Source organism: Hemiscyllium ocellatum, chromosome 9 (assembly GCF_020745735.1).
Source record: "Hemiscyllium ocellatum isolate sHemOce1 chromosome 9, sHemOce1.pat.X.cur, whole genome shotgun sequence".
NCBI classification, from domain to species: Eukaryota; Metazoa; Chordata; class Chondrichthyes; order Orectolobiformes; family Hemiscylliidae; genus Hemiscyllium; species Hemiscyllium ocellatum.
The window spans coordinates 17,861,944-17,876,510 of record NC_083409.1 but is presented as its reverse complement, the minus strand read 5'-3'; the positions used below and the strand labels follow the sequence as shown (position 1 = coordinate 17,876,510).

The 14,567-nt window shown below is 46.3% G+C and overlaps 1 gene segment (V, D, J or C); it reads left to right on the top strand.

Annotated features, from left to right (window-relative positions):
* Positions 1-2,174: 2,174 nt before the first annotated feature.
* Positions 2,175-13,409, top strand: LOC132818613 (Ig kappa chain V region Mem5-like; the record flags this gene model as incomplete). The annotated part of the segment is given in 4 exon segments: positions 2,175-2,229; positions 2,416-2,710; positions 3,188-3,222; positions 13,093-13,409. Coding segments are annotated over 4 exon segments (696 nt in total), but the record flags the coding sequence as incomplete, so codon positions are not given.
* Positions 13,410-14,567: the final 1,158 nt, after the last annotated feature.

Here is a 14,567-nt window from a genome sequence, read left to right as displayed (position 1 = left end):
ATCTAGATTTCTCCAGTTTCCTCATTTCCCCTCCCCCCACTTGTCTTCGTTAAATCCCTCGAACTCAGCACCGCCCTCCTAACCTGCAATCTTCTTCCTGACCTCTCCGCCCCCACCCCCACTCCGGCCTATCACCCTCACCTTGACCTCCTTCCACCTATCGCATTTCCAAAGCCCCTCCCCCAAGTCACTCCTCCCTACCTTTTATCTTAGCCTGCTGGGCACACTCTCCTCATTCCTGAAGAAGGGCTCATGCCCGAAACATTGATTCTCCTGCTCTTTAGATGCTGCCTGACCTGCTGCACTTTTCCAGCAACACATTTTCAACTCTGATCTCCAGCATCTGCAGTCCTCACTTTCTCCTCCATGTTGTGCAAAGACAGGATGGATCAGTGGGTCAGAGCCTGTCCTGTCCCTCCAGCTCACACTGACGGCCTGAGGATCTCCTCTCTCTGCTGGGCCTTCATGGAATGAGGTTTGTGTCCAAACCAATCCCCAGTGAGAATAGGCCAACAGCACAAAACTGCCCTTCATTTACCAAGAATCTGTCCATCTTTCTAAGAGATACCAAAACCTGGTCGATGTGGAAATGGGCCTTTACTCCAGGAGAAGACATGCTTCTGGGGTCAAGGGTTAACATCCATTAGTGGGGCAGAGCAGAGAGAGATTTATCCTGAATTCAACTGTCACCACCTGGGACACTGTGAGAAAGAGAGAGAAGCGAGACAGAGAAAGAGAAGTAGAGGTCGAGTGGGATGTGGAGAAGGAGGGAGAGACAGAAGGAGAAATAGAGAGGGGCAGATAACATTTGGAGGTTTTCAATTGAAGTGAGAGATGGAGCGAGTGACAGAGACAGTGAGAGATGGAGAAAGATTATGAGACGGAGTGAGGAAGCGTGAGTGAGTTGGAGAGAGTGGCTATGAGACAGAGTGAGAGAGAGAATATGAGAGAGATTAACAGTGGGAGAGAGAGATAGATGTAGAGAGATCAAAGTAGCAGATGTGAGACAGATAGGGGAAAAGAGAGAGAGGGAGAGAAAGGTCCTAGTCACAACATTCTGGGAAGGATGTGATTGTACTTGAGAGGGGGCAGAGGAGATTTCCCAGGATGCTGCCTGGGATGGAGGGTCAGCTATGAGGAAAGATTGGAAAGATTGGGGCTGTTTTCCTTGGAGCATTGAAGGTTGAGAGGGACCTGATAGAGAGGTATAAGATCATTGTTGGCAGTGATACGTTGCATAGGAAGGCACTTTATACAAGAGTAAAGGACTCAATAACCAGGGACAGAGATTGAAGGTAACACAGACATGGTCTCATAGAAACTTGGAGCAGGAGTAGGCCATTCAGCCCTTTGAATCTTGTGTGTCATTCAGTATGACATGGCTGATCCTCTCTCTCACTGCTATGTTTCTGCTTTCTCCCTATTTCCTTCATGCTGTTAAAATGCAAAACAACTATCTCTCTTTTTTTCTTGAATATATTCAGTTCCTTGTCCCCCACAGCCGTTTGTGGTAGAGAATTCATCAGGTTGACCATCCTCTGAGTGAAGAAATGTTTCCTCATCTCAGTCCTAAATGTTCTACCCCGTATCTCCCTGAGACTGTGTCCCCTGGTTCCAGACTCCCCAACCAGGGGAACCTCCTTACTGCCCGGGCCTGTTAGACTTTTATATGTTTCAATCAGATTCCGTCTCATCCTTATAAACTTGAGTGAATCCAGGCCCAGTTGAGTTGCAGAGTGAGAGAAGAATTGAGGAGAAATGTTTTCACCCAGAGGGTGGTGGGAGTCTGGAACTCACTGCCTGAAAGGCTGGTTGAGTCACAAACTCTCATGACATTGGAGCAGTGTTTAGATATTCCCTTGTGTTGCTGTAACCTCCAGGGTCATGGGCCAAGAGCTGGAGGATGGGATTAGTGTCATCACATCTTTGTTTACCAGCACAGACACAATGGGCCAAATGGCCTCATTCAGTGCTGTTCACATCAATCACTCTGAGACAGAGAGAGTGAGATAGAGAGAGAGAAGAGGAAGTGTGAGGGGCTGACGTGGCTCTCTCTGCCTGATGCCATTTACATACTGAGGAACACCCAGTCAGACTCTCACAGGCTGTAGCTTTATAAAGCAGAGCCCAGTGAAGGGAGAGTTTATCAGGAACCAGGCACAGGGACAGGAGCACACACCATGATTTCACACATCCAGCTGATCTGGCCCCTGGCATTCTGTGTCGCAGGTACAAATCTCTCTCCTTCCACCTTGAATCTTTAGCTGCTCTCCATTTCACTCCAATTCCACTGACTTGTGATTGAAGGGAAAATGCTGAAACCAGAGGAATGCTCAGTGTCTCCAACAATCTCTCATTTGACAGGCTCTTTCTGTGACAGTTCTGACTTCACTGTGTTTCTCTCTGACCCCTCAGGTATCAGTGGGGACATCATCATGACCCAGTCTCCCCCGGTGCTGTCAGTGGGACTGGGCCAGACCGCAACCATCACCTGTACGGCCAGTCAATCTGTTAGCAATGAGCTTTCCTGGTACCAGCAGCGAGAAGGTCAGAAACCCTCTCTCCTGATCTATGCTGCAACAAATCGATTCACAGGAGTCTCCGATCGATTCACTGGCAGTGGATCAGGGACCAGTTTCACCCTGACAATCAGCAACGTTCAGAATGAGGATGTCGCTGACTATTACTGTCAGCAAGGTTACAGCTCCCCTCGACACAGTGACACAGAGCCATACAAAAACCTCAAAGCACACAGAATCACCTCCTGTACTGACACATCCACGGTTATATAAAATGCATAATAATGGACACACAGTCCCACCGCCTGAACTGTCATATCCCACAGTTAGATCTAATGAAACGACACAAATTACCCCATGCTGGGATTGTCACTGTCCACAACACACTCCAGTCCCTGTGGTGTCCACCGCTCACTGAAGGCCTCAAGTTTCCCCCTTCCACTCCATGGCCACATGTGAAGAACAGCTGCAAGATTTAACAACAAAAAATAAAGTTCACAACCCAGAGGCAGAGACAGAAAGACACATGAATGAGGGAGAGACTGATAGGGGCAAAAAGAGGGTGAGAGTGATCGACAGACTGGGAAATAGGGAGAGGGTGAGAGTGACAGAGGGAAGCAGAGAGCTGAGGTTTTTGTACAGCCTCTACACTGGGAGCTCTCACTGTGGCTTACGTTCGGTAAAGGAACCAAGCTCAGACTGAGTAAGTAAACCTCAATCCTCCGTTATTAACCCTTTCAATACTGAAACTTTCTAAATCACAAATGCTGAATTGATGCAGGTGTTAGTGGGGAGCTGCAGTGAATGAAATGGTTGATTGAGGAGCACTGTGTCTAACAGGGTGTCCAGCTGTATTTCTGTCGTCCTATTGCCCCCTTTAAGCAGCAAGATATAAGTCAGTAAGTTTTACTCACCGTGTGGAGGAGCTCTGTCCATTTGCAGCCTGTGGTCCCATTCCTGCAGCATGGAGTGAAATCAGTGAGTAGCCTCCTGCCAGTCTCAGTGTGACAGACACAGGGCAGAGTTTGATGTGAGCTCTGGCTCCCTGTCCCAGTCTCTGATCTCACTGACCTCAGCAGCAGCAGCAGCACAGTGAGACACCGAGCTCCCACCTCCCCCAGCTTTAACTCTGCTCAATCACACAATCACAGAATTGTTACAGTGCACAAGGAGGCCATTCTGCCCATCCTGTCTGGACCGGCTCTCTGAATGAGCAATTCACTGAGTGTCATTCTCCTGCCTTCTCCCTGTCACCCTGCACATTGTTCCTTTTCAAATAACAGTCTCATTCCCTTCAGAATGTTTCAATTGAAGCTGCCTCCACCACACTCTCAGGCAGTGCATTCCACACCTTAACCACCCACTGGCTGAAAATGTTTTTCACTCATCTCACTTTCGCCTCTTTTACCAATTATTTTCAATCCATGGCCTCTCCCTCTCAATTCTTTCTCAGGTGGGAACATTTTCTCCTGGTTTACTCTGTTCAGACCCCTCCTGATTTTGAATTTCTCGATCAAATCTCCTCTCTGCCTTCTCTTCTCTGAGGAAAACAGTCCCAACGTCTTCAGTCTATCTTCATAACTAACGTTCCTCATCCTTGCTGGGTCAGATAGCCCACTTCTGCTCCTATTTCTAATGTTCTTATTACCTTATGTTCTATGTGAGAGACACACATCAGATTTCCACTTAACACTCTGTGGCTGTACCTTCCCAGTCTTATTCCCAACACTCCGTGCAGTCCCATCCTTACACAGTGACCCTGATTTAGAATTTATTACTCTCTCCCTCACTCTGAAACTGGGTAAGAAGTTCTATTCCTTATTCTGGTGCTATCTATCTCTCCCAGGATTCTGTGCACCTCTGTGTTCCTCTCTGGTATTAGCTCCTGGATCCCACAGGCCAAGATAGTTTAAACCCTCTCCAACAGCACGAGTAAATCACCCCAAAGGAACTCAGTCCCAGGTCTGTTCAGGAGCAACCCGTCTGGTCTGTACATGTCCATCTCCCCCCAAAGCCAGTCCCAATGTTAAAATAATCGAAATACCTTCCTCCTGGACTGTCTTTTCAGTTCCACCGTCACCTGTGCTATCCTCCTCTTTCTATTCTCAGTTGTGTGGGGCACTGGGGGTAATCTTGGAAATTCCTACTTTTGAGCTCTTGCTGCTAATTCCCTCTGGAACTCCCTAAATTCTGACTGGAGGACCACATCCCTTTTCTCCCTCTGTCACTGGGACCGATGTGGACCACGACTGCTGCCTGTTCCCCCTCTCCCCTCAGGGTGCTCTGCAGCAGCTCAGTGACATCCTTCACCCTGGCACCAGGGAGACAACACACCATCCTGGATTCCCTCTGCAGCTGCAGAAACACCTATCGATGCCCTCACTCTCGAATCTCCTCTCACTATCGCTCTTCCAGTCTTCCTTGTGCCCCCTGTACAGCTGAGCCCCCCGTGGTGCCAGGGACTTGGCTCTGGCTGCACGCCCCAGATGAACCATCATTCTGATCAGGATTCTGAAATGAATCCTGGTTGGAGAGTGGGATGCACTCATGGGATTCCTGTACTAGCTGCCTGGTCCTTTTGGACTGTCTGCTGCTCCCCCATTCCCTCTCTCCCTGCATACTCTGAAACTGCAGAGTGACCACATCTAGAAACGTGCTCTCTACGGAGCTCTCAGCCTCACGGACGCTCCTCACTGACACCAGCTGCTGCTCAAGCTCCGAAACCCGGAGTTCCAACTGCTGTCACTGACCACACTTCCTGTACTCATGGTATTCCAGGAAGCAGGACAAGCAGTTCCCTCATGCAACCTGATGCTCACTCTCACCACTCCCTGATTATCTTTTGTCAAAGTTCTTTTGAGAAACAGCAACAGCAGGGCTCACAAACCAGTACTTTCAATGTCCATAGAATCACAGAATTCCTACAGTATGGAAACAGGCCATTTGGTCCAACAAGTCCACGCTGACCCTCCGAACAGTAACCCACCCAGACCCATTCCCCTACCTTTTTAACCTACATTTACTCCTGACTAATGTACCTAACCTGCACTATGGGCAATTTAGCATGGCCAATTCACCGAACCTGCACAGCTTTGGACTGTGGGAGGAAACCAGAGCACCCGGAGGAAACCCACACAGGCACAGGGAGAACATGCAAACTCCACACAGACAGACGCCCGAGGCTAGAATCAAACCTGGGTCCATAGCGCTGTGAGGCAGCAGGGCTAACCACTAAGTGACCGTACTTCCAGTTTTCCAGGGATTCAAGGAACCTCTACATAAACCCAAAATACTTAAGATATAGGAGCAGAATTGGGCCAGTCAGAAGAGAGTCTGCTCTGCCATTTGATCTTGTGTGATGTGTTTCTCAACCCCATTCTCCTTTTAACATTTGATCTCCTTACTGATCAAGAACCTATCTGTCTCTGTTTTAAATACTCTCAACATCTTGGCATCCATAGACCTCTGTGACAATGAGTTCCGCAGATTCACCACCCTGTGGCTGAAGAAATGCCTCCTTATCTCAGTTCTGACGGATCACTCTGAGGCTTTGCCTTCGGGCCCAAGTTTCTTCTATTCGTGGAAACACCTTCTCCATGTTCTCCAGGCCTCTCAATATTCTGTAGTTTCAATAAGATTCCTCCGTCATCTTTCTAAACACAATTGTATACAGATCCAGAATCCTCAACCACTCTTTATATGACACCCCCTTCATTCCCAGGAGTATTCTTATTCTTTCTCACTTTTTCCTCTGGACCCTCTCCAATGACAGCACATCCTTCCTTAATAAGGAGACCAAAATTCCAAATGTGGTCTGATCAGAGACTTATACAAACGCAGCAGTACACCTCTGACGTTAAAGTTAATGCTAACATTGTAACTGCCTTTCAAACAGCCAATGGTGAACCTGCACGTTAACCTTCAGAGAAACCTGAGCAAGGACTCCCAATTCTCTTTGTGCTTCAGATTTCTGAAATCTTTCCTCACTTATTCTTCCCACCAAAGTATCTAGCCTCACAAGTCCCCGCATTGTACTCCACCTGCCACTTCTTTGCACATTCTCCCAGCCTGACCAAGTCCTTCTGCAATCTCCCCCACTTCCTCAACTCCACCTGTCCTTTCACCAATTTTTTGTGTCATCTACAAACATATGAACAATATCTTCAGTTCCTTATCCAGATTGTTAATGGATAATGTGAATAGTTGTGGTCCCAACACAGATCCCTGCAGATCGCCACAAAGCACCACCAGCCATCCAGAAAAAAATCCCTTTGTCCCTACTCTCGCCTTTGTGCCGGCCAGCCAATCCTCTACACTTCGCAGTGCCTTGCTCCTGACAGCATGGGCTCTGATTTGACTTAGCAGTCTCCTTTATTGTACCCTGTCAAAGGCCTGGTGGAAATCCAAATGGATCACATCCACTGGCTCTCCTTTGTCTAACTCACTTGTTACCTCCTCAAAGATTTCTAACAGATTTATCAGGCATGCCTCCCTTTGATGAAGCTGTGCTGACTCAGCCCAATTTTACCAGGCTGCAATTTTACCAGGCTTAAGGGTGAGATTCCAAATACCTGCAATCTCACCCTTAAGTAGACCTCTAAAATCTTACCAATGACCGAGGTCAGGCTAACCAGCTTATAATGTCCCATCTCTGCCTCCCTCCTTTCTTAAACAGGGATGTTACATTCACTATTTTCCAGTCTTCTGGGACCACTCCTGACTCCAGTGATTTCTGAAAGATCACAGCCAATGGCCCTACAATTACCTTAGCTATCTCCATCAGAACTCTGGAGTGTAGTCCATCGGGTCTGAATGATTTATCCACCTTCAGACCTTTCAGCTGCCTCAACCCCTCCACCTTAGTGATGCCCTTTCCACTCACTTCTGCTCCCAACTCTCTTGAAGGTCAGGTGTACTGGCTGATATTTAAGCATCATGGTTAGCCACAGGTGAGGTGCCAGAAGACTGGAGGATAGCGAAGACTGTGCCATTGTTCAAAAAGGGCTGAAAAACAAAAGCCTGGGAATTATAAGCTTAACATTTGTGGTGGGTAAGTTGTTTGATAAGATAAGATACACATGCATTTGGAAAGAGTGAATTTGATTAGGAGTTGTCAGCATGACTTTGTGAGTGGGAGAATATGCCTCACATAATTAAGTTACTTTGATGAATTTACCAGGAAGGTTGATGAGGGCAGGATGGTAGACGTGGTCTATATGGATTTCAGTGAGGCCTTTGATAAGGTTCCACATGGTAGGCTGTTATGGAAGGTTAGATTGCATGGAATCCAAGGTGACCTGGCAAATTGGATACACGATTGGCTTGATGGTAGAAAGCACAGGGTAATAGGGGAAGAATCCTTATTGTACTGGAGGCCTGTGACTAGTGGAGTGCCTCAGTGGTCAGTGCTGAGCCCATTGCTGTTTGTTATCTATAACAATGTTTTGGATGAGAATGTACAAGGCATGGTTAGTGAGTTTGCTGATGACACTCAAATAAGCAGCATCGTGGACAGTGCGGACAGTTATCAGAAATTGCAGCAGGACCTTGCTCAGCTGGGGAAGTGGGCCGAGAAATGACAAATAGAGTTTAATACAGATAAATGTGAGGTCTTGTATTTTGGAAATTTAAAGCAAGGTAGGAGTTTCATGGTGAATGATATGGCCTTAAGGAATATAGTGGAACAGAGGGTCCTTAGAATTCAGATAAGCAGTTCTCTGAAAATGGAGTCACAGTAAATAGAGCAGAGAAGAGAGCTTTTTCTGCAGTGCCCTTCATCAGTCAGAGCATTGACTACAGATGTTGGGAAGTTATGTTGCAGTTATACAGGACACTGGTGAAGCCACACTTGGAATATTGTGTTCAGTTTTGGTCACCTTGTTCCAGGAAGGATGTTATTAAACTGGAAAGAGTGCAGAAGAAATTTGCAAGGATTTTGCCAGGATTCAATCGTTTGGGTTAAAGGGAGAGTACTTTTTTCTTGAGAGTGTAGGAGACTGAGGGAGGACCTCATAAGATCATGAGAGGCATGGATAGGGTGAATTCACTCGGTCTTTTCCCCAAGGTTTGCGAATATGAGCTAGAGCGCATCAGTTTAAGGTTAGAGGGGAAAGAATAAAAGGGAACCTGAGGGGCAACCTTTTTACACATAGGATTGTTCGCATATGGAATGAGCTGCCAGTGGAAGTGGTTGAGGTGGGTACATTAATAACATTTAAAAGGCATTTGGACAAATACAGCAAAGGAAAGGATTCAGAAGGATATGGGCCAAGTGCAGGATTAGCGTAAATGGACATTTTGGTTGGCATGGACCAGTTTGGTCCAAATGGCCTGTCTCCATGCTGTAGGACTCTGTGACATTGTTATGGACCAGGCCAGACCCTTCAAAACATTTTAAGAATGCAGCCCAGACCTTACCTTTTCGAATTGTGTTCAGCAAATGTAACCTGGATATTCCAGGAATGATACAACTGGCCAAACCACTCAGCTTGAAGGAAAAGAGTATTTATTTACAATCAAAAGAAAACAGAATTTAGAATAACTTAACTATTTGAAAACCCAACTGACGAAAAAATGTAACTTGACAAAGAGTTGTTCCAATTTGCTGTAATAGCCTTGGCAAAAAGGTAAATATAAACACAGGGGTTCTTACAGGAGAGGAATTTCAGACAGTGAGTCCACTGGAAAATGTTGAATTGGGGAACCTTTCTCACCAGCAGCTTTCTTTATCCAGGAGCTTCCAACCGACTGTTTGTCAAAAACAGCAAACTGGAAGAACTGGCCACTCTCCTTTTATTGGACAAGTGTTTAATATAAAACCTAAAAGCCTTTTCCCTGACTGTTGCCTTAGGCAGTATCTGTTAGCCATGAGCAAAGTCCCTAACCCAGACAAATTGGAACCTCTGCCTTTACAACCCCTCTTGAAAAAAAATCCAAGGACAACTCAAACTTGTGAAATGAGCAGCATTATCACACCACTGTTAAAGCTGATTTAAGGCACCGATGCACTTTTTCCACCATTTCTTTGTTCCCCATTACTACTTCTGCCTTTTCCAGTGGTACAATTTCTATTATTGACTCCCTCTTGCCTTTCATATATCTAAAGAAAACCTCTTGCAATATTCTTTTATGTTACTAACTCGTTGACCCTCATATTTTATTTACACACCCACCCTTACTTTTTTTTAGTTACTCTCTGCTGTTTTTTAAAGGCTTCCCAATCCTCCGGCTTCCCAATAATCTTCACCACATTGCATGTTTTTTCTTTTGCTTTTATGCTGACCCTGACTTCCCTCATCAGCCATGGTTGCCTTGGCCTCCACTCAGTACCTTTCTTCTTCCTTGGGTTAAATTCCTGCTCTGCCTCCCAAATTACCCCCAGAAACTCCTGCCATTGCTGCTCCATTCTCTCTTATGCTCAGCTTCCTTTCTTACCAACTCTGGCCAGCTCCTCCCTCATGTCTTTGTAGTTACCTTAAGTTAATTGCATTACCGGTACAACTGACTCCAGATTCCCTGTCACAAACTGCAGGGTGAATTCTGTCATATTACGGTCAATGCCCCCAAGGGATTCCTTCACCCTAAGTTCCCTAATCAGGTCTGCTTCAATACACATCACCCAATCCAGAATTGCCTGTTCCATAGTGATCTCTACCACAAGCTGCTCTAAAAACCATGTCGTAAACATTCCTTTAATTCCTACCCTTGACATCCCCAAACAATTTAATTTTCCAGTCTCCCTGCATATTGAAGTCCCTCATGACTATTATAGCAGGGCCTTCTCTATCTATCACCTGATTTATTTTCTTCCTCATATCCTGACTGCTGCTGGGGGTCCTGTGCTAAGTTCTCATCATGCTCTTTCTCCCTTGCAACTCCTCACCTCTACCCACACAGATTGAATGCATTCCAACTCTAAATCCCTTCTTGTGATTGATCTCATTTCATTTCTTACCAAGAAGGTAACCCCACCCCCATCTGCCCATCAGCATGTCCTGTCAATCGGATGTGCATCCTTGAGTATTTCATTCCCAGCCCTCAACCCCTTACAGCCAGGTCTCTGTGATACTCAAAACATCGTACCTGCCAATTCCAATCTGCGACAAACATATTTACCTCATTTCGGATACTCCCTGCATTCAGGTACAACACCCTCAGTCCTGCACTGACTGTCCTTCTTTTCATAGTTGTCCCCTTATGCACTGTGCCTAAAATTAATTTTCTGACCCTTTCCATAATCTATGTCCTATTAATTATTTTGGGAACTTTACTAACCTCTCCTGAGCCCTGCGTCACTTTAATGATTTTAAAGTACTTGGGAACCTCAATTTGTGGCATCACTCTGTCTACCTTATTCCGAATGCGTTATCATACAAAGACTTTAGGTTATTTCTACTGTCTGTATTGCCTTGTTACAATATGACATTCACAAATTCTGATCCTTCCTTTTATTTTCTGGTAACAATCAAACCCATCACTAACCACGACTCCCACCTTCTCCTGTGCCTTTCATTTTCTCACGTTTTGTGCAACTGAACCCATTTGCTTTCTCTTTGGGTTGACTTCAGGTCAATATTTATCCCCGAAACATCACTGAACATGCTTCATAATCTCATTTATTTTTGTGCGATATTGCTATGTGCAAATTGTGTTTTCTGCATTACAACAGTGACCAGTGTCCAGACAAGTCCCTCACTCTCTGTAAATGCTTTGGGAGAGCCTGACATACAAGTCTCTCTTTTGATGCACTGGGAGCCTTTCAGATATCAGAGATGCCAATCCATGGCTCTACTAGACAAACAGCAGGATGGTGTCTCCTGGTGTCCTGGTCAATATTGATTCCCTAATTAGCATCACTAAAAATCTGATCCTCGCCTCATTGTCACCCAGCTCTCTGGGATCTTGCTGAGCACAGTCTGATGGAAAGAGCCACTGCAACATCCTTAGGTGGAGGCAGGTGCAACATAAATGCAAGTCTTTCTTTGAGGTTGGAGTCTCCTGAACATGACCCTTGCCCGTTGGATGCACGCTTCCATCTTCCAGGGAACATGGGATCATTTAGAGCAGTGTCACTGTCTGATCCCAGGACACTGAGACTCTTTGCACCCTCACATTTGACCTTAACCCAGCGCTGAGCTGGAAGGTTTGAAACAAAATCTAGAACCTTCTACATGGACACCCAACGTGACTCCTTCCTGAAGTGTGCTGATCCAACTCTGCTCCAATGTTGTTGGATAAAGTTCTCCCGAGCTGTGAGTGATCGGAGGTTTGTTAAAGAGGTGTCGAACTCCACCCCACATACCAGCTCTTGCTCCATAGCTCTGGAGGCTTTGGTGTTTCAAGTGAATATCCAAGTGTTTTTTCAATGTGATGAGAGTTTCTGCCGCTGTCACCCTTTCAGACAGTGAGGTCCTGATCCCACCAGCCACTGGGTGAAAACAATTACTCCTCAACTCCACTCGAACCCTGCCCCCAATTCATTTCAATCTCTCCCCATGGTTATTGCCCTCTGTGCTGATGGAAATCAGTTCTTCCTACCCACTCTATCCAGACCCCTCATCATTTTACACACCATCGATCAAATCTCCCCTCAGCCTCCTGTGTTCCAAAGAAACCAGTCCCAGCCAATCCAATCATTCCTCAAAGCTAATACTCCTCATTCCTGATAAAACCCTCCACTGTCCCCATCTCTAGGGGAATCACATCCTTCCTGCAATGTGGTGACCAGAACTGCACACAGTTCTCTCACTGTGCTCTAACGGGGCTTCATTTGAGGTCAGAAGTCACATGACACCAGAATATAGTCCAACAGGCTTATTTCAAATCACAAGCTTTCAGAGCTCTGTTCCTTCAGCACTGAAGTCGCTTCACCTGAAGATGGAGCAGCGTTTCACAAGCTCGTGATTTTAAATAAACCTGTTGGACTGTAACCTGGTGTCATGTGACTCCTGAACATGTCCACCCAGTTGGACACCAGAGCCTCCACATCATATCGATAGTTTCACATCTTTGCTAAGACTCTGTCTTTGGGAGTGCCACTCTTACTCTTTTGGGAAAAGATTCTGAATGGTCTTTGTCTCTGTCTCATCCTTGGAGGCCTCCCACTGCCCTGTCACTGATCTCCCATCAAGTCGATGGTTCCAGTACTCTTTTATCAAATTACCACACAGTTTGGTAAAATGGATTGTTCCCAAATGAAAACTTTTACACTTGCTCCACGGTTCTCCATTTCCATCCCTAATCTCAATCTCACTGAGGTCCGATCACTGTCACTAAAATGCTCCCACATTGATAGCCCTTCCAGCTGCCCACATTCATTCCTTAAATGGTGGTCCAGGACTGTCCCTTATCATTCTGCTGCATCACCATCACCTTCTCAGAGACAGTTAGGGATGGGCAGCGACTGGCTCTGCCAGTGCCGTACACGTCCCAAAAAGCAATGTTTAAAATGCCAGTGCTTTGTCAGGTCTGCTAGGTACTGGATACAAACGTTCAAATGTTTTACCAGTTACTGTTCAGAGAGTTTATGTACCTTCAAAAGGCAGGGATTAAAATTGTTTCTCTTGTCTTTCAGTCCGTGACAACTCTCAGCCCAAGCTGACCCTGCTGCCCCCCTCCCCGGAGCAGGTCAATGCCAAGGGCACTGCCACCCTGGTGTGCCTTGCCAATCACTTCTATCCCGATGAGCTAGAGGTGCAGTGGAAGAAGGACGGTGCAGTCATTTCGGACGGGGTTCAGACCAGCAACTACCTGCGAGCTTCGGACAGCACCTACAGTGTCAGCAGCCTGCTGACCCTCTCTGAGTCTGACTGGGAGTCCAACGCTCGCTTCTCCTGTGCCCTCACTCACGTGACCCTCCCCTCTCCCCTCAGCAAGAGCATCAGGAGATCAGAATGTGTGTAGAGTGTTGGAGACAGTCCACAGAGGAGACACAACTTTAAATAGAACAGGGCTGAGCTGGCAGGACAAAGGTCATTGTCAGCACTGAGTTTCAACTCTCTTCCTTCTCAGGACTGGCTTGGAGATACTTCTGCGATTCAGGGGTTAAGGCTGGTCGTTGGGATAGTGTAGAGAAAACTTTACTCTTTATCTAGTCCCATGCTTTCCCTGACCTGGATGTGTTTGATGGGGACAGTGTTAACTTGCGATGTCAAGTAAAACCTCTCCGAAGATGCTAAAGACTGTCAGCTGTGCAAAAACAATGTGAACCTCAAAAGTCTCTGTTTCAGTAAAACAGACCTCCTTTCTGCTCAGCCGCCAGTTCCAATTTAAGGTTTTGTCACTGTTTAAAGGGACAGGATTCTCATGTTATTGAGAAAATCTCCACAAGTGTTTTCCTCAAGCTCCATTGTGGCTGTGAATTTGAGCAGCTTCCTCTGTCTGGGCTGTGAATTGCAGTCTGTTTTCTGTCAATGTCAATCTGGAAAAGGGAATAAAGATGAAGAAGATTCAGTCTCTGTCTCGTGTGTGCTTTGGGAATGGCCAGAGCTGAGTCCTCAGGGATAGGTGTACGAAGTGAAAAGCTCCACCCCACCCCCAGGTATGGAGCAGGAAGGGGAGAATAGAGGGGGCAATGGGGAACACAATAATCTGATGGGAATTCCCCTGAACACCAACACATCCTTTCAGCACAGCAAGATCCCAAGCCGAGCAGTTCAGTTCGCATTTTATTGATCAATTTGACCAGCAGGATCTTACTATCGAGAATAACAATCCCACAGGGTTTGCAAAGTAAATATTCCATACAGCATTTGATTTGTATTTGGAGAGAATGTGCAAAATCCACATAGATATTCTCCTGAGGCAGGGATCGAACGCAGATCCCGGGCACTATGAGGCAGCAGTGCTAACCACTGAGCCACCTTGTCACGCACTATACTAACTTTATCCATCCCTGGAACAAAATATTCTGATGGCAATTCCCCCTCCACACCAACCCATCCATCAGGGACAGCAAGATCCTGAGCCAAGCAATTCAGATCAGGGTCACTGGGGACACTCTATTGATCAATATGATCAGCAGAATCTTGGAACTCAAAATAACAATTC